Source organism: Bemisia tabaci, chromosome 2 (genome assembly GCF_918797505.1).
Source record: "Bemisia tabaci chromosome 2, PGI_BMITA_v3".
In the NCBI taxonomy this organism is placed as follows: Eukaryota; Metazoa; Arthropoda; class Insecta; order Hemiptera; family Aleyrodidae; genus Bemisia; species Bemisia tabaci.
Window position 1 is genome coordinate 11,412,021 of NC_092794.1, and position 27,521 is coordinate 11,439,541.

General features: G+C 42.8%; 1 protein-coding gene across 5 annotated transcripts in view; it reads right to left on the reverse strand.

Moving 5' to 3' along the window:
- IRSp53 (Insulin receptor substrate 53 kDa) overlaps positions 1 to 27,521 on the reverse strand; it is a 566,313-nt gene that overhangs the window by 318,266 nt on the left and 220,526 nt on the right. For 2 of the 5 annotated variants that reach the window (XM_072296693.1, XM_072296694.1), the window contains exon 2: positions 15,610 to 15,673. The exons of the other annotated variants lie outside the window; for them this stretch is intronic. In XM_072296693.1, the coding sequence (XP_072152794.1) occupies positions 15,610 to 15,654 (45 nt within the window). In that variant the 5' untranslated portion in view covers positions 15,655 to 15,673. The remainder of the gene's footprint in view (positions 1 to 15,609; positions 15,674 to 27,521) is intronic. 5 annotated transcript variants of the gene reach the window in all.

Here is a 27,521-nt window from a genome sequence, read left to right on the forward strand (position 1 = left end):
TGTCAGCCTTTGAACCTCGATGCCGCATTTATAGAAAAACTAAACGAACAGAAAATATGATATCGAGGGTTAAACTCCAAAACCACGTTATCTCCTTCGCAATGTTTTAAAATCTCCGCTCCGGTTTCATTTTTTTGAAAGGAGAACAAATCAACACCATTCCTTGCAATTTTATCAGAATTTGTTCCGCACAGAGATGAAAATTCACAGAAATTGTTGAGGATTGACGTTGAGTAGTTATCCATTTAAAAAATTTAGTGTGACAGGAAATCTGAAACGCCGCAAATTGAGATACGTGGTTTGAGAGTTTCACGATAGATTTGCCACCCCGTGCCAAGGCAGGAGGAGGGTATCATCATTTCAAAGTTGCCGAATTCCTCTGGTAAAAAATTAACTGAGGGAGGGGTTATGAATAGTTTTCGAGAAATTTTAAGACACACTACATTAAATTGCGAGCAATTATCTTGAAAGCCGAAAAAAATATTTACAAGCATTGCGGAGAATCCATGTTTTCTCAGAAGTTTAAAGTAGGGATGCAGAGGACTTTCCGGCAATGCGACTGAGACTGCGTAAAAGAATGGGAAGATAGACGTGCAGAAGCGCGTAAATGCACATTTTCGTAGAATGGCGACATAAAAGTGCCTCGCTTTTCGCAAGAAAATTTATGAGATTTCTTGAGATTTCATGATTAAAATTCATTGTAGAATTTTTATAAGTTAAATTGTATATTTCCTAATACTTGTAAAGTAGGCGAAATCCTAAATAAATTCAAAAAAAAAAAAAAAAAAAAAAAAAAAAAAAGAATTTTCCACGAAAATTCCCATCCCTGATTAATAATAGGATGAGTTAAGCAGAAAGAAGGCTATTGCCAAATTTATTTGGGCGACATAATTATTTACACGAAAACGGTTATGCGGATTTCAGTGAATTTACTGCACACCACAATTAAATTTCCTTAACATTTTGAAAGGAATCCTCACAAACGTCCTCTTGTACGAAAATAAACTGCCCAGTTAAATTTCTCAATAGCTGATGTGGCTTGGTTCCTTTCTGCGCAGTCCAAATGAACTATGCACTGGAAAAAAAAAAGTTGATGAAAGTCTGATTGAATCAAGAGTCCTTTTTCTTGTAAATGTTTTCAAGAGTCTGGACTCTAGATCCAATGTGTTTTTTTCCGGTGTGGTCCTCACATACCCTATTTTCTTAGTTTCTTTTAGCATAAGTACGTCCATTTCGTCTTGGGGTTCGAGAAGGCATTTGCAAACATGGCCTGGACATATTCTGGACTAGAGGTGGTCTACAAGAATGAGCCTCTACTGATAAAAATAACTGTGTTCTTGTGCTTCTTTTGGTCAATGTAGGAAGTGGAACACGAAGCAGCATAAATTTTGTGTTGATTTTGGTACGGTTTGCGGAGAATTCAGCACAGAAAACACTATTGCGACGTTGGTATTCATCACTCGCTTTTTACTCAATTTCTTCAAGGAAACTAGCTGAAATTTTCTCTTGAAATTGTCAACCGAAGGCTAGGTTTATTTTGTGTTAACTTTCCCTCCCTCCTCACATACCCTATTTTATTAGTTTCTTTTAGCATAAGTACGTCCATTTCGTCTCGGGGTTCGAGAAGCCATTCGCAAACATGGCCCTCGTAGAATGTTCCCACCGGCGCGACGACCGACTGCGAAGTTCCTGGTCTAACCTCTCCGGTCGTGGAAGCTCGAGGCCCGAGGCGCGTGGAGGGTCGCGGCCGGACCTTGGCCCAAGGTGAGAGGTCCCTGGGAGGAGCTTAAGGAGTTGCCGGTTGCTGATCCAATCGGTTCGGCGAGTTATGCAGTTGCAAGTGCGGGCTCAGGCACAGATGACCGCACGGCCGGGCCGCAGCGCGTAAAAGGTGAGCCGTGCGGCCATGCCGGGGCAGAGGCCGCGGGGAGGCCCGGCCGGCCGAGAGATAGCGCCGTATTCTAATGAATTGCTCGGTCGCTCCTCGATCCAGCCTCCAGAGGCCTCCAGCTCGGTGTTCCGTTTCACATACCGGAGCCAACGTCAAAGCTGCAGCATCTGAAGCGTGGGTGTCGGCTCAGCCAAGAAATCACAAGCGGGAGCTCTCTTACGTAGATTTTTTTTTAAAAAAAAAAACGGTCAGCCGAGTTGACAGTTCGTAATTTTTTCCGCTCGTATTTCCAGCAGCCTGATCGTTGAAATTTTGTATTTGTCGGGTGGACTAGGATGACATAGGTGAAAAGGCGGAGCGTGATTAGTCGGCTATGTCTTATCGCATCTTTATCGTGTCTTTGTCAGTTGGATTGGAAGACATACTGTCGTAAACTTAAGAGGTGCCGTCAGCTAGTCGCGAGTTCCACCCGACATAGGCACGACAAAGCAGTGATAACACTCCGCCTTTTAACCTATGTCATCTTTGTCTACCCGACAAACACAAAATTCCAACAATCAGGCCGCAGATAGGGAGGATTATCCAAGGGAGGAGAGCCATCGCTATGGTGAACGAAGTGCTCTGGGCTAGATGGTCTAGTACCCTCCATAATTCGTTATTTGTTAAAAGGCAGAAAAGATATTGAACTTCGGTGAGTGTATGCCCGAGCTGTTTTTCAGCCGCATCACAGTTGCTGCTTTTCCGAGCTATTGACAGGAGGGTGCACATCATATGCGGCGATTTGGAGCGTTTTAAAACCCCTCCGTCGCGATGTGATGGATTTTGCGTTGTTACACGCCTCCACTGCGGGGAGTGCACTTGTATCACGTTCGCGCCATCAATTTAAGGGTTAACTTTAATCGTCCCTCTCCCACTTTTTTGCCACTTTCACCGTTATTGGCTCCTTCGTTCTCTCCCTCTTGCCCCATAAACTTTGCTTGGACGCCCCAGTCCTCCTACAACTGATCTTTTTGTCTGGAAGTTCAATTCCGAAATATTGAAAAGCGTTGATGCCAAAAAAAGTCGAATAATCGGAGACAAATTGACGGAATTTGACTTTCGAGACAAAGGACATAATGAATTACAGTCAGGTTACTTGTGTTTTGTTACCCAGGGATACGGACAATTCCTCAGTGTAACAATTTCATCGGCAAATACAGTTTTCCCTACGCACTGATATGAAATGCAGTCGGAGTCGGAGTGATTTCAGCAGAAAAATTTCAGCGGTCATTTGGACTACATTCGGTCTGGTTTAAATACAACATGTGTGCCACTAAGTAGTTTCCCTGTGCACATAAGTGTTTTTTAGATGAGTCAGAATTTATAGCTCCAAATAGCAAAATGCAGTCCATTTAAGTTTAATTTTCACCAAAAAAAAATTAGCGCCGGCGAAGTGACATTAACAAAGAAATATATATTACCCTACGTAATATTAACAAAACATTAGCGAAGCTGCGGTGATATACACAAAAATTATTGTGCGAGCATTAATTTACACATTTATATCAAAATGAAAGCACTAGCACAGTTTTCAGCAAAAATGAGGCATTTTTGATTGCATGCACTCACTCCCGTCTCCGCCAACAAGACGCGCCCGCGCGCAACATGCATGGCGCCTTCGACATCGCCGAATACTTCCAACGCTACACCGTTACACATATGCACGATGTGCATATTGCCTATACTGCGCCTGTCAAAGTATACCGTTTATCCGCGATCTGTGATCTTCTGAACCGGCAGAGTTCGGTTCGTATGCTCGCAAACTTCGTTTATTTGGACCATAATCTTTGGAATTTCATGGAACCCGAAGTTCACTCTCTCCGTGAAAGCTATGATGCACATAAGACATTATCCGGTCAGAAATTGAGTGCCTACAATGCCTACATAGGGAGAGTACGGACATGTCGAAATCGTGTAGTTACAATTGAAACACTGAATCACTCTACATAATTTGAATTCATAGGTTAGCTGCCTTTTTGGGCCCTAGAGCCTTCAGACGTCGCCATATTTCCTTTAATAGAATTTACTGGATAAATTGTTGAGTATTTTTCTTCAAATTTTTCGGACAATTTTGTTTGCAATTTAATCTATAACATGTGACAATTTCAAGGGAAAATATGCATAGCTTTCCAAACATCAATGGAATGCGTTGAAGAAAAAGGAATCAAGCCGCATCAGCTATTGCCAAATTTAATGGGGTAATTTAATTTTTTCCATACAAACGGCAGTGCAGCTTTTCGGGCAAGTTTCAGTGAATTTTCTCCATAGTACGTAGCAAATATCTTAAAATTTTCGAAGAAATCCGCAAAAATGGACGTTTTTTTGCCGAACGGAACTGTACATGCACTGGAAAAAAAACACATTGGATCTGGAGTCCAGACTCTTAAAAACATGGACATGAAATTATACTCTTGATTCAATCAGATTTAAGCTTAAATCAAGAACCAAGCCTCTTAATTCAAGCGGATTTTGTTTTGATTCAAGCAAAAATCCGATTGAATTAAGAGTATTTTTTCTTGTCAATGTTTTCAAGAGTCTGGACTCTAGATCCAATGTGTTTTTTTAATCCAGTGTGCGTTCAGAGATGAGCCCTGAGAGCCGCAAAAATATTTACACAACAGGGCTCACGTCATGTCATAGTGCACATAGTTCCGTTTGGCAAAAATACGTTCGAACGTTCTCCCGTAAAAAATTAAATTGCCCAATTAAACACTGAGAAAAAACTATGGCTTATAAACCTATTAGAGGTAAATATGGAACACAACTAATAGTAGTACCTCTACATATAATAATAGCACATATACCTTAGTTATGGTACGGGGTACCTTAATTAGGTACAGAGACCTTAGTATGGTTCACAGACCGAGAATCATTAGTTTATTTACGACTATTATAGGTGTTCCATATTTACCTCTAATAGGTTTATAAACCATAGTTTTTTCTCAGTGAAGAGCGACGCCAAGAATGGCACAATTTGGGCCAGAAGGGATTTTTCTGAAACCGGGCCGAAGAGAAAGTAAGGAAAAGGTAATGGAAAAGCAAGGAAAGGGTAATGAAAAAGCAAGGAATTAGAATGCTAGGGTAATTTGTCCACTGATTTCCCATTTTGGACCATTGTGCGATGAAAATTTGATAAACTGAACCCAATTGAATGCATTGATAAGAACATTGTTCGCCATGATCTCTGCAGGGGACCAATAGTCGTACATCATTTTTAAAAAGTTAGGCAGAAGATCTTAATTTGTCCACTGATTTCCCATTTTGGACCATTGTGCGATGAAAATTTGATAAACTGAACTCAATTGAATGCATTGAAGACCGATAAGAACATTGTTTCACATGATCTCTGCAGGAGACCAACAATTTTACTTCCATTTTTAAAAAGTTTGACAAAGAATCCTTATCTGTCCACGATTTCTCCCCATTTTGGACCACTGTACGTCCAAAATTTTTGAAACTGAACACAGTTACATGCACGGGGGCTCAATAAGAACATTTACAGCCCAAACCCATCAATAGTGTAACTTTTTCGTCCATTTTTCCCGTCTTTTTGCTGTAAAAATGCTGTCCAGGATGATGGCGATTTGGCAACTTTGCCCCCCCATTTCTCAAAAACGGTGCGTATACTCAAGCTAAAATTTTTACCAGAGTTTTAGGGTATCATAAGGTATCGTTTGGGCCCGGTTTCAGAAAAATCCCTTCTGGCCCAAATTGTGCCAAAAAACGGTCGTTTTTGGCGTCGCTCTTTGGCAAGAGTTGATGTGGCTTGTTAAACGCGGTCCAAATGTTATATCCGGGGAATTTCGGCAACCCTCGAATGTTACGGCGTTCTTCCTAGGCACGGCAGTGCTGGCTATATACATTCGGCAACGACACCGAGGGCTAGACGAGGAATTGGAAAAGAGCGAAGTTTATTAAGTTGTTTGAATGCGGATCGGGCCTGGCGCATCGGAGCTCGAACGTGCCCTGGATGCGCGCTGCCGTTCCCGATCATGGGCTCCGGCTCCCGCGACTCCATCCAGACGAGACGCTGCTCCGGACGGACCCGGCTCCAGATGGGAGCACTCAGCACTCCTATCTCTGCTCCGCAAACCATCGGGGAAATGAGCCCACCGACCCCACCGTCCGCCCGCCGTTGGGAATGCTCCTTGGCGAATCCACCTTCGCTTTCGCTCAGTGGCGTGGCGTGCTTTGCGATATATCAATTGCCATGCCATTTAAACCTATGGAAAAGGATCGATAAACAGGGTGTTCGCAGCGAACACCTTAATAATCGATTCTTTACCATAGGTTTAAATGGCATAACAATCGATACGTCGCAATTCACGCCACGCCACTGTTTCGCTCCTACACCTCACTCAGTGGCGTGGCGTGCTTAGCGATACATCGATTGGATTGCATTTTGCAAAAAGGAACCACTAGCATTGCAATGATGCTAAGATTGTGCAACTTCATCTTTTGCAATAAAATTGCGGAAATCGTGAAAAACTATGAAATTTAGATGGTAATTTATGTCTTAAATTCACAGTTTTTAGCGAGTAAAATAGAAACTATTAATGGATAATCGGGTTTTCCCTCCAAGACAAAAGAAGTTGCACGATCTTAGCAACATTGCAATGCTAGTGGTTCCTTTTTGCAAAATGCAATCCACCTCACTCAGTGGCGTGGCGTGCTTAGCGATACGTCGATTGATCTGCCATTTAAACCTATAGAAAAGAATCGACAGGGTGTTTACTGCTACCCTAGCATTTTAACTCCTTGCTTTTTCATTACCTTTTCCTTGCTTTTTCATTACCTTTTCCTTACTTTCTGGAAAATTCCTCTTTTGAACGATTGTCAAAAATCCACAACATTTCCACTTTTTAACTGAGCTGACTTCGGGATACAATTTTCTTGCTAAGACGAAAACAGGAATGTGCGATTCAAATCAAAGGTTTTGCTGATTTTAGGGTAAAATGTGCGGAAAAGTTAGTGAGATCTTCAGTCATAACATCGTAAGAGCTCTCCAGTGAAAAGTATACCCTAGGAATGGAAATTTGTTGGTGCCAGCCAAACCAAATAGTGGAAATGAGAAGAACGAACTTCTGTGGTTCGCATATTTGTAGTAGTACCTTCAAAAAGATCGGCGAATAAATGCTGAGTTGTGAGTTTCCCTAATAAAAAGTTTCCAGGCTCTGCTTTTCATATTTCACGGAACAAAACCGATGAATCGATCGATTAAGCGATAATCCCCCAAATCGACAAGCCGTAAGCTCAAATCATCCCGTTAGTGCTTTTGACCTATCGGCTTTGGAGATTTGCGCTTTTGGGCTGCACCGAAAAACTCAGTAATATTTTCGGGCCGGACTAGTAGACAATATGGTCAACGGCTGCGGCTGCCACATTTCCTTGGAATCTGCTCAGATTTAGACGCGGAAAAATCCTATAAACCCGCAGCAATCCGTAAGGCCTGCGCTGTAATCTGCTCTGCTACGGAAGAACATCATAAGAAAACTTTGGACGTTCCCAGAGGGACTTCAGGGATTATAAACGAATTTTCAGGGAACATTTTTCCACAACTTTTTCACGGAATTTCATTCGCAATTCAATATACAATATCTGAAAGTCTCAAAGCAAAACATCCATAACTCCGATGAAAAACAAATATTTGTTAGGAATAAACTTAGCAACTTCCGAGTATGATACGGCGTTTTTCCTAGCGGCCGGGCGAAATTCAAGTATCCATTTAAGGACCTTGATCGGTTCGTCCTGCTCGGTCAAGGCGTTTCGCATCCCGATTCCGCCGATCTGTGGAGTCAACTCGAGTCTCCTGGATGGACCAAGACCGAGTTGTTCGAACCTTTCACTCTTCGACTCGTCGCGCGTGATTCAGTAGACCCTACAACAAGTGAATCGGAACGATCGGCTGTATGGCTCCGCGCGCTTGCCGGCATGCCGCTCTTGCACAGGAAAATATGATAGAGAGAATAGGTACTAGATTCTGGACTAGAAGTGGTCCACAAGAATGAACCTCCAATGATAAAAATATTTGTATTCTTGTGTTACTTTTGGTCAATATAGGAAGTGAAACACGAAGCAACATAAATGCGTTGATGTCTGTACGGTTTGCGGTGAATTCAGCACAGAAAACATTTGGGAGACTGGAATAATCCATTACTCCGATTGGGTCGTGGATAATCGCCACTCGTTCTTCATTTTTTCAAGTTTTTCTAGAAGACTTCTCCACCCTGTCCGTCCTTCGGGCGGCTTTAGGAGCGGGATCACGGTGTACGTGGTACCTTCAACACAGCTTCATGACACGGAAAGTTTTCACGAGCCTCAAGTAAAATTCAATAATATTGGTGTAGATATAGATCCTTGGAAGAGATCACACTTTTCGTCATAGCAAAAATAATTACAACGTACAGAGAGGAAAAAGGCTGGTCTTGCAACTTATTTTTCAAGAGACCTAAATGCCGTCTGAGAACTTCCCTGTTAAAGGGAAAAGTTCCAACTTAAATATCTGGTCCTTGCCTTAGTTTTATTCTCTTCTTATCCTCTGAGTTTTCGTCGTTAGTTTACCATTTTCATCATTTTCCTTCAGCCTGCCAATGTCTTCTTTCTCTATCAAGTTTGACAAACAGCCCGCAATTCGGCGCAACTTATTTTTCGAGAGACTTACAAACCGTCCGAGAAATTTCCTGTTGAACGAGAAAGTTTATATCTGGCCTTTACCTTACTTTCATTCTCTTCTTATCTTCTGGGTTTTCGTCGTTAGTTTTCAATTTTCATCGTTTTTCTTCAGCCTGCCAATGTCTTTTTTCTCTATCAATTTTGGCAATTGGCCCCCAGTTTGGCACCAGCGGGGAGCGACTCCATTCCGAACACCATTACGCAAAGGCGGTTGAATCAAGAGGAGATGGGATTGGAAGTAAAAGGAATAGGCTGCGATGGTGGAGGATGCGAGGGCAATAAATAGAGGATGGCGGCGGGGATTAGCGGCGCAGAAAAGAGACGCGGCGGCCGCGCCGCGCTGGCGGGACGTTCACTCTCGGAAAAAGCGCGGGCAAGGCCGCCCGGCCCGGCGACCGGCGCGCATCCAGGCAACTGGGACGAAGGCGCCCCGGGCTCCGGCCGATCCCACTCCAAGTAGGTCCCGTTCGATTTTCGAGCGCATCTCGGGAGCGCCAAACGCTCGCTCGCGCGGGATCCAGGACACGATCCCGAGTTATGGTCCGCTCGAAAATCGGAATATACGAGAGAGCAATTTGGAAATGGTCAACCCGGTCACTCTCAACGCCGACGGAATCCTAAGAAGCGCGGACTGATTTGCCGAGCTAGTAAAAACGCCGTATGAGCCTTTAAGCGTAGCCAAAATTCCTTTGATAAAACCCAAAGTCGTCGGTAAACTTACGTACATTTTCCCTCCAATTTAATAAGATAGTTTCATTTGCAGTTTCACCCAAAGATCTTGAAAATTGTAACGAAAAATATTAGTAACTTTCTTCAAAAATAAACATTTTAAAGAAGGAAATTTGGCAACTTTCCATGTTCATACGACGTGTTTCCTTAGTGCGGCAGTAAATGGCCGCATTCATAGCCCCCCCCCCCCATCATAATTTCTGTAAACTGTTGGCATTTATGCTGACGCGTCGTAAAAATTACACTCCCCTCGTGCTATTACCTTGGATCCGACAAATAGTGAATTTTGTCCCTTCTGTAGTGACGTTGACCCCCTCCCCCCCGGGGGGGGGGGCGGTGATTGAGTCAAGGGAGCGTTAATCCTCACAACGATCCACTAAGAGCCTGTCCAAAAAAGTGTATATTGTGCCGGGTGGAGAAACCTCAGTCCCAGAACGGGTAAGTGATCAGTCCTCTTTAAACCATTGTGTTGAACACCATTTTACACCGAAAAAGTGTATATTGTGCCGGTTTGAGAAACCTCAGTCCCAGAACGGGTAAGTGATCAGTCCTCTTTAAACCATTGTGTTACACAACATTCTACACCGAAAAATTATGCCGAGTTAACATTCTGACTGTAAACAAGTATGCGACAACCCACAAAACGCATGGTTAACTGCCACAGCAGTTACTATAGCTATGTCAAGATCTAAAGCTAACTGCTGTGGCGGTTAAAGCGGCGTTAGCTTACAGTTGGATTTACATCTTGACATTGCTGTGGCAACTGCTGTGGCGGTTAACTCAGCGTTTTGTGAGTTGTAGCAATCTTTTTTACATCTAGAATGTTGACTCAGCATCCTTTTTACTTCGGCGCGAGTTCAGTCCAACAGCTTGTGCTCCTTGTATTAACACAAGATTTTGGTTAATTTTTTTCACTGTGCAGAATCTGTGAGGTCCAGGTTCGAAACCTCGTCGACTGGAAACGTGATGACCAGTCCAACAGCTTGTGTTCTTTATATTAACACAAGATTTTGGTCACTTTTTTTCACTGTGGAGAATCTGCAAGGCCCAGGTTCGAAACCCCGTCAGCTGGAAACGTAATGACCCGCGCGAACTTCCGAAAGGACGACTTTTTATTACGGCGAGCACTCGGCTGCGTAATTTAGCAAACACGCTGCTGCAGTTTGCCGTTCGTCGAGATGCCTCCCGTCCAAATCACCGACTGGTCGATCAACTCTACCGTGACTTTTATATTTTGTTTGAAGGTAGTCGATGACATCCGTGCACGATCCGGCAAGTGCGCAGAGGACCGGTTCTTTTATGAGTATTTCCGCACGCGAACCGGCGCGAGTTCCCGCTGCTGCGCCCATGGCATGGATGGCCCAGGCGACAGGCTCGCCGACTCGCAAATCAAGCCGTTCCACCGCAAAACTCTCAAAGGAGCAAAGCCGTCTCTTCCGAGTCCAACTGCGAAAGCCAGAACTTAGGCCACGACACCACGGGCGGTTCGCGGCGCCAAAGTACCTGATACCTGGCCATGGCATCCCCACCAAGTTGGCAGCCGATGTTTGTGCTAAAGACGAGAAACCCTCTACTGGCCTCTCGGCGACGAGTGGAAGCTTTTCAGGGTTGCCACAGAATTTAAAGAATGAAATACCCTGACATTTCCCTGATTTCCCGACACATTTTGATGAAGTTCCCCGACAATTGAATCAGTGAGGACGAAAACACACCAACTGGAAAAAATGAAATTAATTAAGACACACAGAAAATTGCACAGAAGGTGAAGAAGTTAGTCTAAGAAAAAGATTTTTGGTTTCGAAGGACAAGTACTAAAGGACTCTTGAAATGTCCAAACTGAAACAGATGCGCTAACTTCAATTACTTTTGTGACAATTATTGACTGTCTTTGATGAAAATTAAGCATTTTTGATTTCCAGAGTTGGTGTGTTTTCGTTCTCACTGATTCAATTGAAGATATGCCAGACGGTCAGAAGGACATAATTGGAAACAGATTTCAGGCAAAATGTATTGTTCGAAACGACAAACCAACTCAAGAAAGCAGATAAAAGTAGGGTGGAAGCTGCCAGCCTTGCTGGTCTTCGCTGGAATCTTGAAATTTGCTCGTAACTTCGCTTCCCAAAATTTTGAAAAAAAACCCTTCAAATTTAAAGTTACCAGCCAAGCTCTAGTCCAACATCTCGACTAAAGCATCAATCCAAGCGTCATTCAATTGATTTATGCTTCGCTCGCGAAGTTTGAATAGATTTTGAGAGCTAATTTCATTTAGGTTGAAACTTGTTGCAGCCGGCCGGGGTCGCGCGGCCGACTTCGGCGTCGCGATTTACCTGTGGAACCGTGGCTTTGGGACGAGGATGAGGGGACGTGTACGACTCATCTCTTCCGTAGTGTCACTCCCGTTATGAGATAACACTCGGAACCAGTAAGCACTCTGACTCTGAGGTAATGGTAAATACTTACCACGATGCCCCCGAGCCCGAAACGAATCAAGCATGTTTGAGTTTCCGATCGGATTGGCCTGGGCCAAGAATTCATGATTCCGTATTATGAGTTTTATTTAATTTATATTTTTTAAAACCGATTTGCATGGGGGGGGGGGGGGCACTTTGAATCCGACGTCACATGAAAAATTTGAAAATTTGACGGTATAGTCGCTTTAAAGGTGATGTCGTATAGATACAATTAAAATATATGGTATGGTTGGTCAGAATCCGTGTTCATTCCGACTGGTGTTGCAGTGCCGAGACATGAATGATCGACTATCGATATTTCACCATATGAAGCTACGGTAAAGAATCGATTACTAGGGTGTTTGTTGCGAACATTCTAATTATACATAGATCCTTTTCCGTAGGTTAAAATGGCAGATCAATCGATACATACATAAAGTCGCTTTTATAGCGCCGCCTCGCGCTCTGCGACGCCCAATCGCCATTGCCCCCTATCCTCCCAGAGATCATCAGGCAATTGGCACCTTCTGATCTCCTCCTCCACCCCTTGTCGCCAACCTTTCACAGGACGTCCACGCCGTCGCCTTCCGGGAGGAACCCAATCGAAGACCTGCTTGGGCAACCGGTCGTCTGCCATCCTTCGCACATGTCCATACCAGACCAACTGCTTGGACCTGATATCGTGCACGATGTCCTTCTCTACACCCATGATCTCGCGTACTTTTACATTGCGGATACGCTCTCTTCTTGAGATGCCAGCAGACCTCCGCCAAAAGTCCATCTCAGTTGCCCTAAGCATGTCTTCAGTTCTTTTCTTGAGTTGCCAGACCTCACTCCCGTAAGTTACGATACTCTTCACGATGACGTTGTAAATTTTCCTTTTGGTCTCCTTGGAGATACTCTGGTCCCAGAGAACCCCATTTAGCATCGCGATAGCTTTCCTGCCTTGCACATTCCGATCTTTAATAGCCCGATCCAAATTTCCGTCCTTAGTTAACCAAACTCCTAGATATTTATACTCTTCACAGTCCTGAATTTTCCGACCATCCTCCGAGATCAATCGATACGCTGGAAAAAAAACCACATTGGATCTAGAGTCCAGACTCTTGAAAATATTGACAATAAAAAATACTCTTGATTTAATCGGATTTTTGCCGGAATAAAAACGAAATCCGCTTAAATTAAGAGGTCGAGTTCTTGATTTAAGCTAGATTCTGATTGAATCAAGAGTAATTTTTCTTGTCGATGTTTTTAAGAGTCTGGACTCTAAATCCAATGTGTTTTTTTTCCCAGTGTATGTCGCAAAGTAGCAACTTTTGAACCGATCTACTGGCGTCCGATTTGTTTCATCCGGCATAGAATTGTATTCAACAACTTTTTTCCATCAAACTTCCTTGATTATTATTTTTATTTTTTTCAAATCTCAGGAAACGATTGTGAGTCAGCGCGGAATCAAAAATCATACACTAACTGGTCTTAAAGCGGAAAGATAAAAAACTATATTTACAACATAAATACTTTAATGAATTCCCCGCGATTAACCCAGGTATTTTTCGTTCCCTGATGAATCCCGGCATTGCTCGATTCCTCAAGGTCTTAGAAACCGTGCGGTAAATGCAGGGTCCAGTATTACGTAAGAGTTAATGCGTGCAACCACGCGTTGGTGCGGCAAGAGCAACACAGCCGTTTACTTATTCGAGGAATTCCAAAATTGGCACCAACAACTTCATTTCGCGCTCCGGTTGGCATCGCAGAAGAGCGCTGCCATGCTAAGGAAGAACGCCGTAAGAGCACGCGAGAGTTGCCGAACTTCCCAGATAAAACATATATGTTTGAGGAAAGTTACGCATATCTTCCCTTGCAATTTTCAGATGTTTGCGATAAAACAGCAAACAAAATCGTCCGAAAAAGTGGAGAAAAATATTCACAATTTCCCCATTAAATTTGTTATTTATTAATGGAAATATGGCAACGTCTGAAGGATCATACGACGTTTTTCCTTAGAGCGGCAGAGCGGACGTAACTCCAGTCTTAAAACCCCATGTAAGGCACTTGGGAGGCGATTCGTTCCGACGACTTTCTATCGAAATAAAAATTCATCCGTATCCTTGGAATCGGTCGTTACACTGCGGGAGGCTTCCAGAACTTCCATATTTATGCGTAACCGATGGGTTAGTACTCGATTTTATACGACTTAGAGCTTCTAGTGTTTTGCAAAACGGTAGGATCTCGACGCGAAGCGAGAGAAACACATTGTATGTCCATAAAAGGTCCTTGCTAGAGAAATTTCGTATGAGAGCTCATAGATCGATCGCCTACGCTATAGGTTACTGTGGTCCAATTCGAAGAAGGAAGTTTGTAAAGTATAACGAAAGAGATATCACTATAGTATGTGGTCTAAGTTTAATCGTATGATAACTGATAAGAATGTAATAGAAGTCGACCAGCCTTTGGACCCAGGTGAACTTATAGGCAAAGATGATCAAAGCCCATCCGGCCATTAAGGCATCGAAATTCGATTTGATGCATGGTTAAAATAGGGCTATGATTTGTATTGTCGTGCCGACATAATTTCAATGATCGAAGGCCGTTGGTGGTATTTACCATGCTGAGAAACGCTCTCTATCAATTATCTAACACAAAAAGGCTTTTAAAAAATCACAAATCGTGCATTCTTTCTACGACAAAGCTCATGCACTGAAAATGGGTGCTAAAAATGGGAGTCGTAGGTTCTTGTATATACACAGAATTGCGCTCTTTTTCGAATCCAATTTTAGGTCAAACTCATTCGGATATGTAATTTAGATAAAGTGGCTTCCTATCTTCATCGACACTGAAAAAAAGTATCACAGCCCCAACTATACTCCTGGCTGACTTTTGCGCCAGATATAAAAGTAGTTGCAATAACTAGAGGTATGCAATGATCCAACCACACTTTCGGCAGACTATTCTGATACCAGCACAGAGAAAAAGCTATGATTTCAAACAGTGGTTCATATGGAACACCACTGATAGTATTGACAACATATATTATATATAATATTAAGTGATATTATTATAATAATAAAGTTAGTTAGTTATAATTTTAAGACATTCAGCGTCTCAGGCTATTAACGTCTTTACAGATAATTTTGAAAATGGGAGTATAAACGAAAATTTAGATTTTTAAATTAAGAGAGGTAGCACATAATACCTTAGTGATGGCACATATACCTTAGTATGGCACGAGATACCTTAATTGATATGATTCACAGACCGAGAATCATTACTTCATTTACGAATAGTAGTAGTGTTCCACATGAATCACTAATTGGTTCTTAAGCCATACATTTTTATCCGTGCGGCGCCAAAATCAGCCTGGAGTATCGTTGGGATTGGGTAGAGTCCCTTTATACGGACGGTCAAGACAATTCGGCTCATGGATGTCACAAACGGGAATAAAGATTACAGAAATTGAACGTTTTTTGTAATCTTTGATCGGCCCATTCTCAAATGCCTTTCTCCGTTCCTCCTCTCATTCCGTTTGTTCCTCGCCGAACCCGTAAATCTTTATTCCCGTTTGTGACACTGTGGAGGCCTAAAATACGGGAACCAATCAGAAATGGATTCAAATTGTCTTGACTCTCAGTATAAAGGGACTCTAGGATTGGGATACTTTTTATTCCGTGGGATCTTGAAAATTGCACGACTCCCGTTGACAAGGAATCACTCGAGGAAGCACCAGGTAAAAGTCTTCGGAATAGAGTCATTCGATGGACTTAATGCCGCCTAATTTGAAAGCGGCCTGCCGGTAAATACTTAAGTTAATGTGCATTCTAAGCGTCTTACCTTATAGATTCCGTCGACGAGCTTTGTGATCTCCTCGGTCTCCATCTCGAATTAGCCGAGCTACCTGCCGGGACAGAAAAAAAAACCAAAACTTAATAAGTGTCGCATCCAGGCTAACAGGTTTAATTCCGGGTTCGGGCTTCACCGCCGCGTTGCAAAATAGTGCCGGAAACGCGAGTGATTTTTCCGAAACTCCAACGAGACGGACAGTTTACATACTTAAACTTGGCTTCGGCGAGATGCGGCTAGGCGAGACGTCGGAATTCGACGTAAAAATAAGAAAGATATTAGATTAGAATGAAGAGGACCTGTTCGCAGCGTCGAGGCAATGCACCTGGCCGCAAACGAAAGTTGCCGGGTTGAATCGAGAGATTTTAACGGGTTCGTTTCTTCCAGTTTCGTTCTGTATCTCATGAGTTATACTTGTAATTACCTTGTCCTTATCCCACATGATTTTTTTCATCTTCAAACTTGCCCTTGTCTTGGATGTTTGGTGCCTTCAAATGTTCCCTTTGTGGCCAAGCTTTTGATTTCGTTCCGATGTAGATAGCACACTTGAGAGCAGTCAGCCGTGTTTCCGATACTTTTAGCAAGGAACCTTCTGGTACTCTGTCATTAAAATTCCTTGCGTTTTTGGTACCTTTACCTTGCTACTTCCTTACTTTCCCGAAAATTCATTTTCTTGACGATTCTCATAAATCCCTGATTTTTCCTTACCTTGCCCTTACTTTCTTACCTCGCACGCATTTTATACAGTAATGATTAGGAAAGAGGAATGATGGAATGACACAAGAATTAACTGAAAAACACGAGGAATCAAACAGGGGTTTTGATAAATGAATATCGTTGGGAAATTGCACATTCCAGGACTTCTTTTTAGAATTCTCACGAAGATTTCGAATTTCCACCTTTCCAAGGAAAATCCGTACCGACCTTCCGAAAGTCGTGATTTTTCCGTACGGTATAGACACCCTGCTTCCGTAACGCGGTCTTTTCCTCCTGAAACATTACGTATATAATAAGCGGTCCCTAGATTTCGTTCATTTGAAATTAGAGTCCCTTTATACTGAGAGTCAAGACAATGCGAATCCATCTCTGATTGGTTAACCGGATTTTAGGCCTTCACAGTGTCACATACGGGAATAAAGATTACATTTTCACCGATTGCAAAGATTATAATCTGGAATGGACCAGGGAATCACGGGTTCGGCAAGGAACAAACGGAATGAGAGGGGAAACGGAGAAAGGAATTTGAAAATGGGCCGATCAAAGATTACAAAAAACATTCAATTTCTGTAATCTTTATTCCCGTTTGTGACTCCATGAGGGGTGTTGTCTTGACTCTCAGTATAAAGGGACTCTATTTGAAATCAACTGACCGAGACTTCCGCCGTGGATTTTTAGAAATGGACTGGAGAGCCAACAGAGACTTTACGGGTCATTATCCGCGAGGAAGGAGAGCACTGGTGCACCGACTGCACCGCGGATGTATTATGGTATTGTATGCAGGAGATGCATCATCAAGATGAGGAAGAGAGCGTCACGGATGCAGCCCGGAGTCGAAAACAGGATGACATTGTTGCCGCTTTAGAGACAACTTACGCTCTCCACGAATCCACACTCTTCAGACGCCTCTCCTTATAGATGAAGAATTGGATCGCATTAAGCGAAAAGGAACCAAGCCACATCAGCTATTCCCAAATTTAACGAGTATTTTACACGACTAATGTTACAAGTCCTGATGAACCAAAGAAAACATATGAAAAACCAAGCAACATTTCAGTTTTTTATTCCTGGTTGGACCGCGCCACCGCAGCAGGCGGGAGAATTTGAAAATGCCGGTGTTCAGGACGATTTTTGTCATTTTTAGGGGACCTGGACAAGAAAATTGGGACTTTCGGGGAAATCGGGAACACCCTTCCAAACTCGGGGATGATCGGGGACATTTGGGACTTTCAGGGACGGTAGACACAAAGGAGAATAAAAAAACACATTGAATCTAGAGTCCAGACTCTTGAAAACATTGTCAAGAAAAATACTATTGATTCAATCGGATTTTTGCTTGAATCATAACGAAATCCGCTTAAATTGAGAGGCTTGATTCTTGATTTAAGCTAGATTCTGATTGAGTCAAGACTACTTTTTCTTGTCGATGTTTTTAAGATTCTGGACTCTAAAACCAATGTGCTTTTTTTTCAGTGCACCCGATAGTTACGAACAAAATCTTCCGAGAAATCGGAGGCGAAGCATTGACAAACCTTCCTGAAGATTCGTGTATTGTCGACGAAAATTTGGCAACGCGTGAGGGCCTATAGGGCGTTCTTCCTTAGCACGGCTATTGTGGTCCGAACGTGGCAGCCAGGTCGGCGAGTGAGAGTGAAACCCGATGACGAGGTTTGATCGGCGGATTCCGCGATCCGTGCAGCGGCTCTGACCAGCCTCGATCTTCGGTCCTCCCGAAGACGGGTAGACGGGTCCGGAAGGGGGGGGGTGTTGTTGAGGGGGCAATCACGGGCCCGCTGAACAATCCCAGTCGGATTAAATGCCCTCCCAGATCTGGACCGACGCGACGATTCCCACTCGATGAGGCTGAGAATCGACGCCTCAACCGACCGCCCCGTGGTGCTAAGTAAAAACGCCGTATGGGCCTTCAAACGTTGCCAAATTTCCTTAAAGACATCACGAATATTGGCACACATTTATCTGCCAATTTTCCAGAGATGTTTTCAGTTTCTTTGGAGTAAGAATCATTCTGCAGGGTGTCTACTAGAACAGGTTGGCCAAAATTCGGTACTTTTCCAGTACATTCCTAAGAAATTCAATGCCTCCTCAACAGAGAAATTTAGTACTTTGTCAGTACCTCCATTTGAAGGAATTCGGAAAATTTCCAGATTTTGAATTTCTCGCTTGAATTTACGACAAAAATGAACAAATTCCGGACCTTCTTGCGGCAATTCTGCACTTCTTTAGTACTTTCGGACCGCCCTTAAAAAATCAGTACTTTTCCCGGAAATTCCGGACTTGTACACACCCTGTTGCAACCATTGATAAGTATTCATCTCAAATTCATACTGATAAATGTTAATCTTCATCCGTTGAAAATGTTCTCTTTTCGATGCTGTGTTAAGGGTCTCTTTAGACCTCCGGGCTACCACTCCGGTACCGGGCTCAAGAGCGAAAATCCCGGGTGGTGGACCCAGTGGCTGAAGTAACGGGTACTTCACCTGGAACTTCCGGTTTCAGAGCCCGAAACAAACAGTATGTCTGGACAGCCCGTAAGGAAAGTATGAACACACAGCCCGTAAGTGCAGCTTTCACAGCCGAAATCATTTTTTCGGTGTATGAATTGTTCATTTCAGATTCTACATCTAGTCGTAGACGGTCAAAAATGAAAGGTTCAGTAGGTTTAAAGGTGCAGCTGGAACTACCGGTTTCCGAGCCCGGAACGAACAGTATGTCTAGACAGCCCGTAAGGAAAGTATGAACCCGTAAGTGCAGCTTTCACAGCCGAAATTATTTTTTCAGTGTATGAATCGCTCATTTTAGATTCTACTTCAGGTCGTGGATGGTCAGAAATGAAAGGTTCAATATGTTTTACGCGCCATAAAAGTTCATCGATGAGGGCTCTAAGATGAGGTCCCCTCTCTCCGACTCGGTGGCGAATCGCGAATTGGTATCTGCGCGGCATGCGTTACGACTCGGAAATCCATGCGGCGTAATAATTCCATTACAATCCCACCGCAAGTGCTGTTGGATTGGCGAATATAAGGCTTATCGACAGGGCACGGCGGTTTCGTAGCGTAGCCAGCCCCGCGACTTTCGAATCACAATCGAACGATGAGGCGCGGCTTTATGCAAACGGTTCAATCCGCGATGTGGCGCACAGTGGATCGAGTCAATACGAGAAGTCGGACAAACTTTGGAGACTTCAAAAGCCTATAACTTCGTTCATACAAAACTTTGAGGATCTATAAAATTGGTTTCCTCGTGAAATGTTCTACTGCAAGAGCTCCTTAGAATTTAAAATGTGGCGAAAAAACCATCAAAATTTCTAGTTTTATTCAAAAATGGAGATGTTGCATGTGTGAGGGATTTGGGATTTGACAATTGATTCTTGCGTAAAAGTTCGCGAAAAACACGATGGTGCCACTGCTTTTCTCTGAAATAAACTCCCAAGCTCAAAAAAAGCTCTTAAGTTGAGGCAAAAATGGAGGGAATATCCCATGCTATCCTGAGAGTCCACCTCTATATCAAGACAAACTCTCCATGCAAAGATAGGGAGCAAATACATTGACAGGGCTGCCACATTATTTGGGGATTCCAAAACTGAAAACACGGCATCACTGCTAATGTATTTGCTCCCTATCTTTACATGGAGAGTTCGTCTTGATGATGACTCTCAGGATAGCGTGGGATATCCTCTCCATTTTGGCGTCAACTTGAGAGCTTTTTTTGAGCTTGGGAGTTGATTTCAGAGAAAACCAGTGGCACCATAGTGTTTCTCGCGAACTTTTACAAAAAAATCAATAGTCAAATCGCAAATCCCTCACACATGCGACATCTCCATTGTACGTCCGACCTCTCATATCGACTCGATCCACCGTGCGGCGCGCAAAGCGGCGCGGCCAATCGGCGAGAGGTGTGTCCAAACAAAATCCGCTCGTCTCTCCATCGATTCCGAGAGGCGTCCCGAGCTGGTTCTTCGCCGCCCGAAATTCAATGCTCCGTGGTCAGAGAGTGGTCGCTTGATGAAATGGACGCATTTATGCTAAAAGGAACTATGTCGCACGCAAACCCTATACGCATAAAGTTCTTTTGGGCATAATTACGTCCAAATAACCGGTCAAACTGACGGAAAACCTCGAAAGTCCGGGAAAATTCCGAAAATAGCTGAAAATTCCGGGAAAAGTTCTGAAATTCGGAAATGATTCCGGAGATATGGCAGCACTCCAGTGACGAGGGGGCCGTTTAGTACAACTACCCCTCCCTTCCCCCAGGTAAGCCGGCTTTCACGTTTCACCCGATAGAATTGTTTTGTATTAGTTCCGATACACTGGAAAAAAAAACATATTGGATCTAGAGTCCAGACTTTTGAAAACATCGACAAGAAAAAGTACTCTTCATTCAATCAGAATATAGCTTAAATCAAGAACCAAGCCTTTTAATTCAAGCGGATTTCCTTTTGATTTAAGCAAAAATCTGATTGAATCAAGAGTATTTTTTCTTGTCAATGTTTTTAAGAGTCTAATGGACTCTAGATCCAATGTATTTTTTTTTCCAGTGAAACATTAGCGAAGCTGCGGCGATTTACACAAAAACCATTGTGCGAGCATTAATTTACACATTTATACCAAAATGAGAGCACTAGCACAGTTTTCAGCAAAAATGAGGCATTTCTGATTGGATGCATTCCCTTATCCGCCAACAAGACGCGCCCGCGAGCAACATGCATGGCGCCTTCTACATCGACGAATACTTCCAACGCTACACCGTTACAAATATACACCGATGTGCATATTGCCTATACTGCGCCTGTCAGAGTATACCGTTTATCCGCTCAAATTTTTTTTTTTTTTTTTCTTTTTTTTTTTTTTTTTCCCAGTGTAATTTTCATGGGTAACCCTGGAAAGGAATTGATTCATATTGCACGGTTCAAAAGCTGCTTCTTTAAAAATTTAAAAACATACAAAAAAAAAAAAAAAATCTACGAAATGCTCCAGGCCAATTCTTGTTTTTTCGACGTTTACTCTTTTAATTACTGCATTGCTCAGTTCTACCAAACCTTGTCTCAAAACTCGGATATTACTTTTCAACCCAACTCGTGAAAATATTTGACTATTTATACATTTCTCAACGCTGAATCCTTTGTCATAAATTCGTCCATTTACCTCTTTTCGCCGGAAATATGAGATAACCACGTGGTTCTACATTCACGTTTTGGTTGTTTCCCTATTTTTCGACGAAACCACAAGCAATCTCTGTTATTCTAATCTCACGTCGAAGAACACGGTGTAAAAATTCACCGTGCCAAGATCTTCAAAAGTCAAGACATACGAACAAACGAATCAAAACAAACTAAGTAATCAGCTCGCAAAAAAAAGGGGTTTTCGCGGAGAAAGTTTCGAGTCCTCACGTATGTTTGACGCCGACGCAAAATCTCGCTGTCTCATAAATCTTTGGATTTGGCAATAAAGCACTTGGGTCATTTGATAAAGATTCGGTTAATGGTGACATTTAACAGATGTGAACGAAGGATTCTGTTACGGCGTGTAGGCTTCATTCGTCAGGAAAGCACGTAAACCTGGCATAGGAAGAATTTTTAATTTTTTACTGACTTCCCATCCGGCGGCGGACGGATAGGGCGGATTACTCCGTCAACCGTTGTTAAAACGTCGTATAAGCCTTCAGACGTTGCCAAGTTTCCTTTGATAAAACACGAATTTCTTAATAAATTTATGAATGTTTTACTTCGAATCTCGCAAGGAATTTATTTTTCGCAATTTCACCAAAAATTCCTGAAAGTTTCGAGGAAAAAAATTCGTAACTTTCCTTCAAAAAAGACATTTCATCGAAGGAAATCTGGCACCTCTCGAATGTTCATACGACGTTCTTCCTTAGCAAGGCAGTATACGAGAATACTCCGTCCCCCTCCTGACATAGGAGCATAACTACATTTCGCCTTGCAACCTATCGTCTATACAATTTAATAATGTTCCGGGCTCATCTCCATAAGTGATTACGGCCTTTTCGTCAGCTTGGCAACGAATTTACCACTTTAAAATCATACTCTGAATGAAAAATTCAACAAAACCCGGCAACATTGGCTAATTCTTGCGATTTTACTTTCATCGTTCTTCAAGCTTACAGAGACCAACTGTCAGATCCTAAATTTATGTCTCCCTTGTTCGCGCTTAAAAAAGGTACTTATTCGCCTCTAAAAATAGTTCATAAAACCAAGATCCACATCGAGATCTAAAAGAACTCGCGGATTTTTGCAGGTTCCAACTACCGATGATGAAATTTGAAAAAATGGCAGAATTCGAGGGCGCCACGCCGGGGGCCCAAATTTTATACGCCTATTATGAAATCTTAATACCGCCGGACACGTCCAAGATTATAGTTTTGATTTTAGCTTTCTCTATAGATGAAAGTTCTGTAAAAGCAACTGGTAAACAGACGTGAGATATCAGTAAGAGAATTCTTGACATCCACACACATGAAAATTTCCGTGTTTGATGTCACTCTGTGTTACTTTTTTTGTGTCGGGCAGGATGTCTACTAAAACAGGCTTGCCAAAAATCAGTACTTTTACGGTACTTTTTCAGTATGTTCCCAAGAAAATCAGTACTTCCTCAACAGGAAAATTCAGTACTTTTTCAGTACCAACAATTGACGAAATTCGAAAAACTTCATGAATTAGAATTTCCCGCTCGAATTACAACAAAAATGACAAACAAAAACCGGACCTTCTTGCGAAATTTCCGCACTTTTTCAGTACTTCCGGACAGCCCTTAAAAAATCAGTTCAATACTTCTGCTCAACAAAGTTTTGTGATTAATCGACTCAAACCGAATTAGACCAAAACATCAAATTTTGGAGGGAAAAAATTAGAAATTGGGGCGGGCTAAGAGCTTTTTGCACCCCCGAACTTCATTCACCAGCTTCAGTTCAAGTCCTCGTCGGCTATCAAACCATCTTTTCACTTTCTCTGGACCATTTTACGTAATACACATAATGAGTATCAATCAGAATAAACAACAAACGCATGATCGGAAAGCGAGAATGCTCCAGTCCACTTCCCTGCGGGCGCCAACTCCTTTCTTTTCGAGAACCCGGCCTCCCCCCCCCCCCCTTCGAATGAGATGGCCGGGCGGGGCGGGGTTTGTAACTTGCCTCACCAGGATGGAGCTAAGAGGCCGACACGATCGTCGATTCGGTCTACTGCGCGGATGGGTTGGGTGGTCAGGTGCGGGTGTCTTGCCTGTGGATGAGGATGTCGAATCGTGCTTGAAAAACCCGGAAAATAAAGGCCTCTTGGGCAAAAAGATGAACGGGGTAAAATTCAAAGTTCCATGACCCTGAAATGCAGGGGTGCAGAAAATGCTCGATCATGCATCCGCATGGGCGGGTGGAAAGGTGGAAAGGTCCTAAAAATGTGGAAGGAGGGAAACATTTTTAGGATCAGCAGCAGTGCTCCCATTTCTCAGAACTAGTTCCGATTTACAGAACTTTTGAGGTTTTCCTGAATTTTTACAGGAACTTTTGACATTCCGACTACGTTCCCGATCTTTCCCATTTTCCAGAACTTTTCCGGAACTTTGGAAGAAATTTAAATAAAATCCCGGAACTTAAGCGCAATGTGTTCATGCGTAATATATTGCATTACGCGCCACTCTCATAATTTTATATGAAGGAGAAAGATAAAAAATAAAAGTAAAATAAAAAAAATCGAGTTGAATCAGCGCAAGCAAGCAAGATTGGTACACTGGAAAAAAAGTACATTGGATCCAGAGTCCTGACTCTTAAAAACATTGACAAGAAAAGATACTCTTGATACAATCAGATTTAAGCTTAACTCAAGAACCAAGCCTCTTAATTTGAGCGGATTTCCTTTTGATTTAACCTTAAATCTGATCGAATCAAGAGTCCTTTTTCTTGTCGATGTTTTCAAGAGTCAGGACTCTAGATCGGGTATGTTTTTTTTTCAGTGTAAATTTGGCAGCACGGTTGGTTACAGGGAGTCAGTGTTGTAGCTGACCACAATTAACATACTCAGATTCGCGGTCAGTCGAGCTGCATAGCCTCTGCGCTCCACTCTTTGTGCTCTACGCTCTATCTGATGAGAAATCGAAAGTGTGGGTGTGCGGACATCGGGCCCCCGGCTCGAGGATTGCCGGCTCGCCGGCCGCCTTCGTTGTAATTACGTCGTGTACCACAAAACAACTGAAATAAGGCGATTACCGGGCCAAGTTTGACAAGGATTCCTCTGATGAGCCTTGGTTCCTCAACCGCCACCGCTGTTTCTCACACCTTGAAAGCTCCAAGGAGCTTCGCTGCAGCAGGGAAGCTCCAATTTAAATACGGATCAAGCGGTAATTGCATCGCTTGGATGCAATTTTCGCTTGATCCGTATTTAAATTAACCCTTCGGCGGCCTCTAGAACCGCCTGGGTTCCAGAGACGGCGTATAGTCTAAGCTCCTTTCTTTGAAAATGTGTTCCATGGTTTACATTTAAATGGAGACGGTTCAAGGAAGCTCTTACATCGCATCATAAAGAGGACAATTTTGACCAACGTAATCTCCGAGTGAAAAACTGCATACACTGGGGAGGAAGTCTCTTAGATCCGAAAACCAGACTCTTAAAAAATTTGACAAGAAAAAAAAAAACAGGGAAATCCAACATTGAGTGTTGAGAGGCGAAATAAACTTTGCATTCGCCGTAAAAAGCATTTCGTAGGTGATCAATGAGTTTGTAAGGATCCTCCACGTGACTATGCCCGCACATCACACTTGTGCACATGTGCACATCACAATTTTCCCAGTAAATTATATTAAAGGAAATATGGCGACGTCTAAAGGCTTTAGGGCCCAAAAAGGCAGCCAACCTAAGAATTCAAATTATGTAGAGTGATTCAGTGTTTCAATTGTATTGACACGATTTCGACATGTCCGTACTCTCCCTATATGTATAGGCACTCAATATCTGACCGGATAATGTCTTATGTGCATCATAGCTCTCACGGAGAGAGTGAACTTCGGGTTACATGAAATTCCAAAGATTATGGTCCAAATAAACAAAGTTTGCGAGCATACGAACCGAACTCTGCCGGTTCAGATGACCACATATCGCAGATAAACGGTATAATCTGACAGGCGCAGTATAGGCAATATGCACATCGGTGCATATGTGTAACGGTGTAGCGTTTGAAGTATTCGTCGATGTAGAAGGCGCCATGCATGTTGCGTGCGGGCGCGTCTTGTTGGCGGATAAGGGAGTGAGTGCATCCAATTAGAAATGACTCATTTTTGCTGAAAACTGTGCTAGTGCTTTCATTTTGACATAATTGTGTAAATTAATGCTCGCACACACTGGAAAAAAAAAACACATTGGATCTAGAGTCCAGACTCTTGAAAACATTGACAAGAAAAAGGACTCTTGATTCAAGCAGATTTAAGCTTAAATCAAAAGGAAATCCGCTCAAATTAAGGCTCGGAATTCGAACCTGAAAACGATTTTCTTGTGTGTCCAAGACGCTACCACGAATGCAATGCAAAGTTGACACTTGCGGCTGTTGTTTAGCACTATGACAAAGTGAATTCTGTTTTTTTTCCCCCATATAATTGAAATATAATTGGTCGGATCATGCTCATCTGAACGATTTCGAAGAGCCATTCGGATAATTGGTAGGGATTTGACAAAGAATGGAGGCTTCTTCCAGTAAAATTTCCCACTCGGAAGCTATTAAGCCCATTTTTTCAAAACTTAATTTTCGTACTTACGACTCTCTTCGCTATCACGGCAGAATGGAAGAGAGGAAGAAAAATGGTGAAGGAGGGCGAAGTTAATGCCTCGCGCGGGCAGTCAAGCAATCGTCTGAGTTCAATTAATTGAGACTCTCGCACGGACGCACGGAGGAGCGGCACAAAAATTGCGATTGCGAAAAATAACAAAAATTAAAGGCCGACGCGGCACGTTTGCGTGTTGGAATTGGAGCCGGTGCTAATGGCGTGTCTGCAGTGGGCGACCGTGTTTTAATAGATCAATATTAATGCGCCTGAATGGACCACTAGACAAGGTACGAATTTCAGCATTCTGATACATGTTTCTTGACTAAAATTTCACGTAGAACACGATGCGCACAACGAAAATTATCGAAATTAACTCCTAACAAAGATATTTAATGATTCTTGATGCGTGAATTGAAACGACCCGCTCATGAAAACTCAATGCTCTACGTGATTCACATCGCGCGCTAAACGTTATCATGACAGTCTCTACGATATACAAATCTGGCAACCTAAATCTTGACGCTTTGGCTCAGCTATAGCAAATTGCTTATAGTTTGAACAACACATGGTGGGACATGAACATTACTCGATTGAGAAGCTTGCTGAATTCGTTGTAGTGCGCGATTTGACTCACGTAGAGCTTTGAGTTTCTTGTAAGCGGGCAGTTCAAATTCCCCGTAACCAATGTGAAATAAAAAAGTTAATATCTTCGTTAGGAGTTGGTTTCAGTAATTTTCGTCGTGTGAATCGTGTTTTACGTGAAATTCTGGTTAAGAAACATGTATCAGATTGCTTAAATTCGTACCTTGTCTAGTGGTCCATTCCGATCGAAGGCAGCGCCGCACAGTGGATCGAGTCAATGGAGATGTTGCATGTGTGAGGGATTTGCGATTTGACCATTGATTCTTATGTAAAATTTCGCGAGAAACACGATGGTGCCACTGGTTTCCTCTGAAATCATCTCTCAAGCTCAGAAACAGCTCTCAAGTTGGGGCCAAAATGGAGGGGTTATCCCACACTATCCTGAGAGTCCACCTCTACATCAAAACAAACTCTCCATGCATAGATTGGGAGCAAATACATTGGCAGGGTTGCCACTTTATTTGGGGACTCCAAAACTGAAAAGACGGCATCACTACTAATGTATTTGCTCCCTATCTTTGCATGGAGAGTTTGTTTTGAAGTAGAGGTGGACTCTCAGGGTAGGGTGGGATATTCCCTCCATTTTAGCCTCACTTTGAGAGCTTTTTTTGAGCTTGGGAGATGATTTCAGAGAAAACCAGTGGCACCATCGTGTTTCTCGCAAACTTTTACGTAAGAATCAATATTCAAATCGCAAATCCCTCACACATGCAACATCTCCATTAGAGAGGTCGGTCAAAACGTTTTCGACTAAAGCTGCA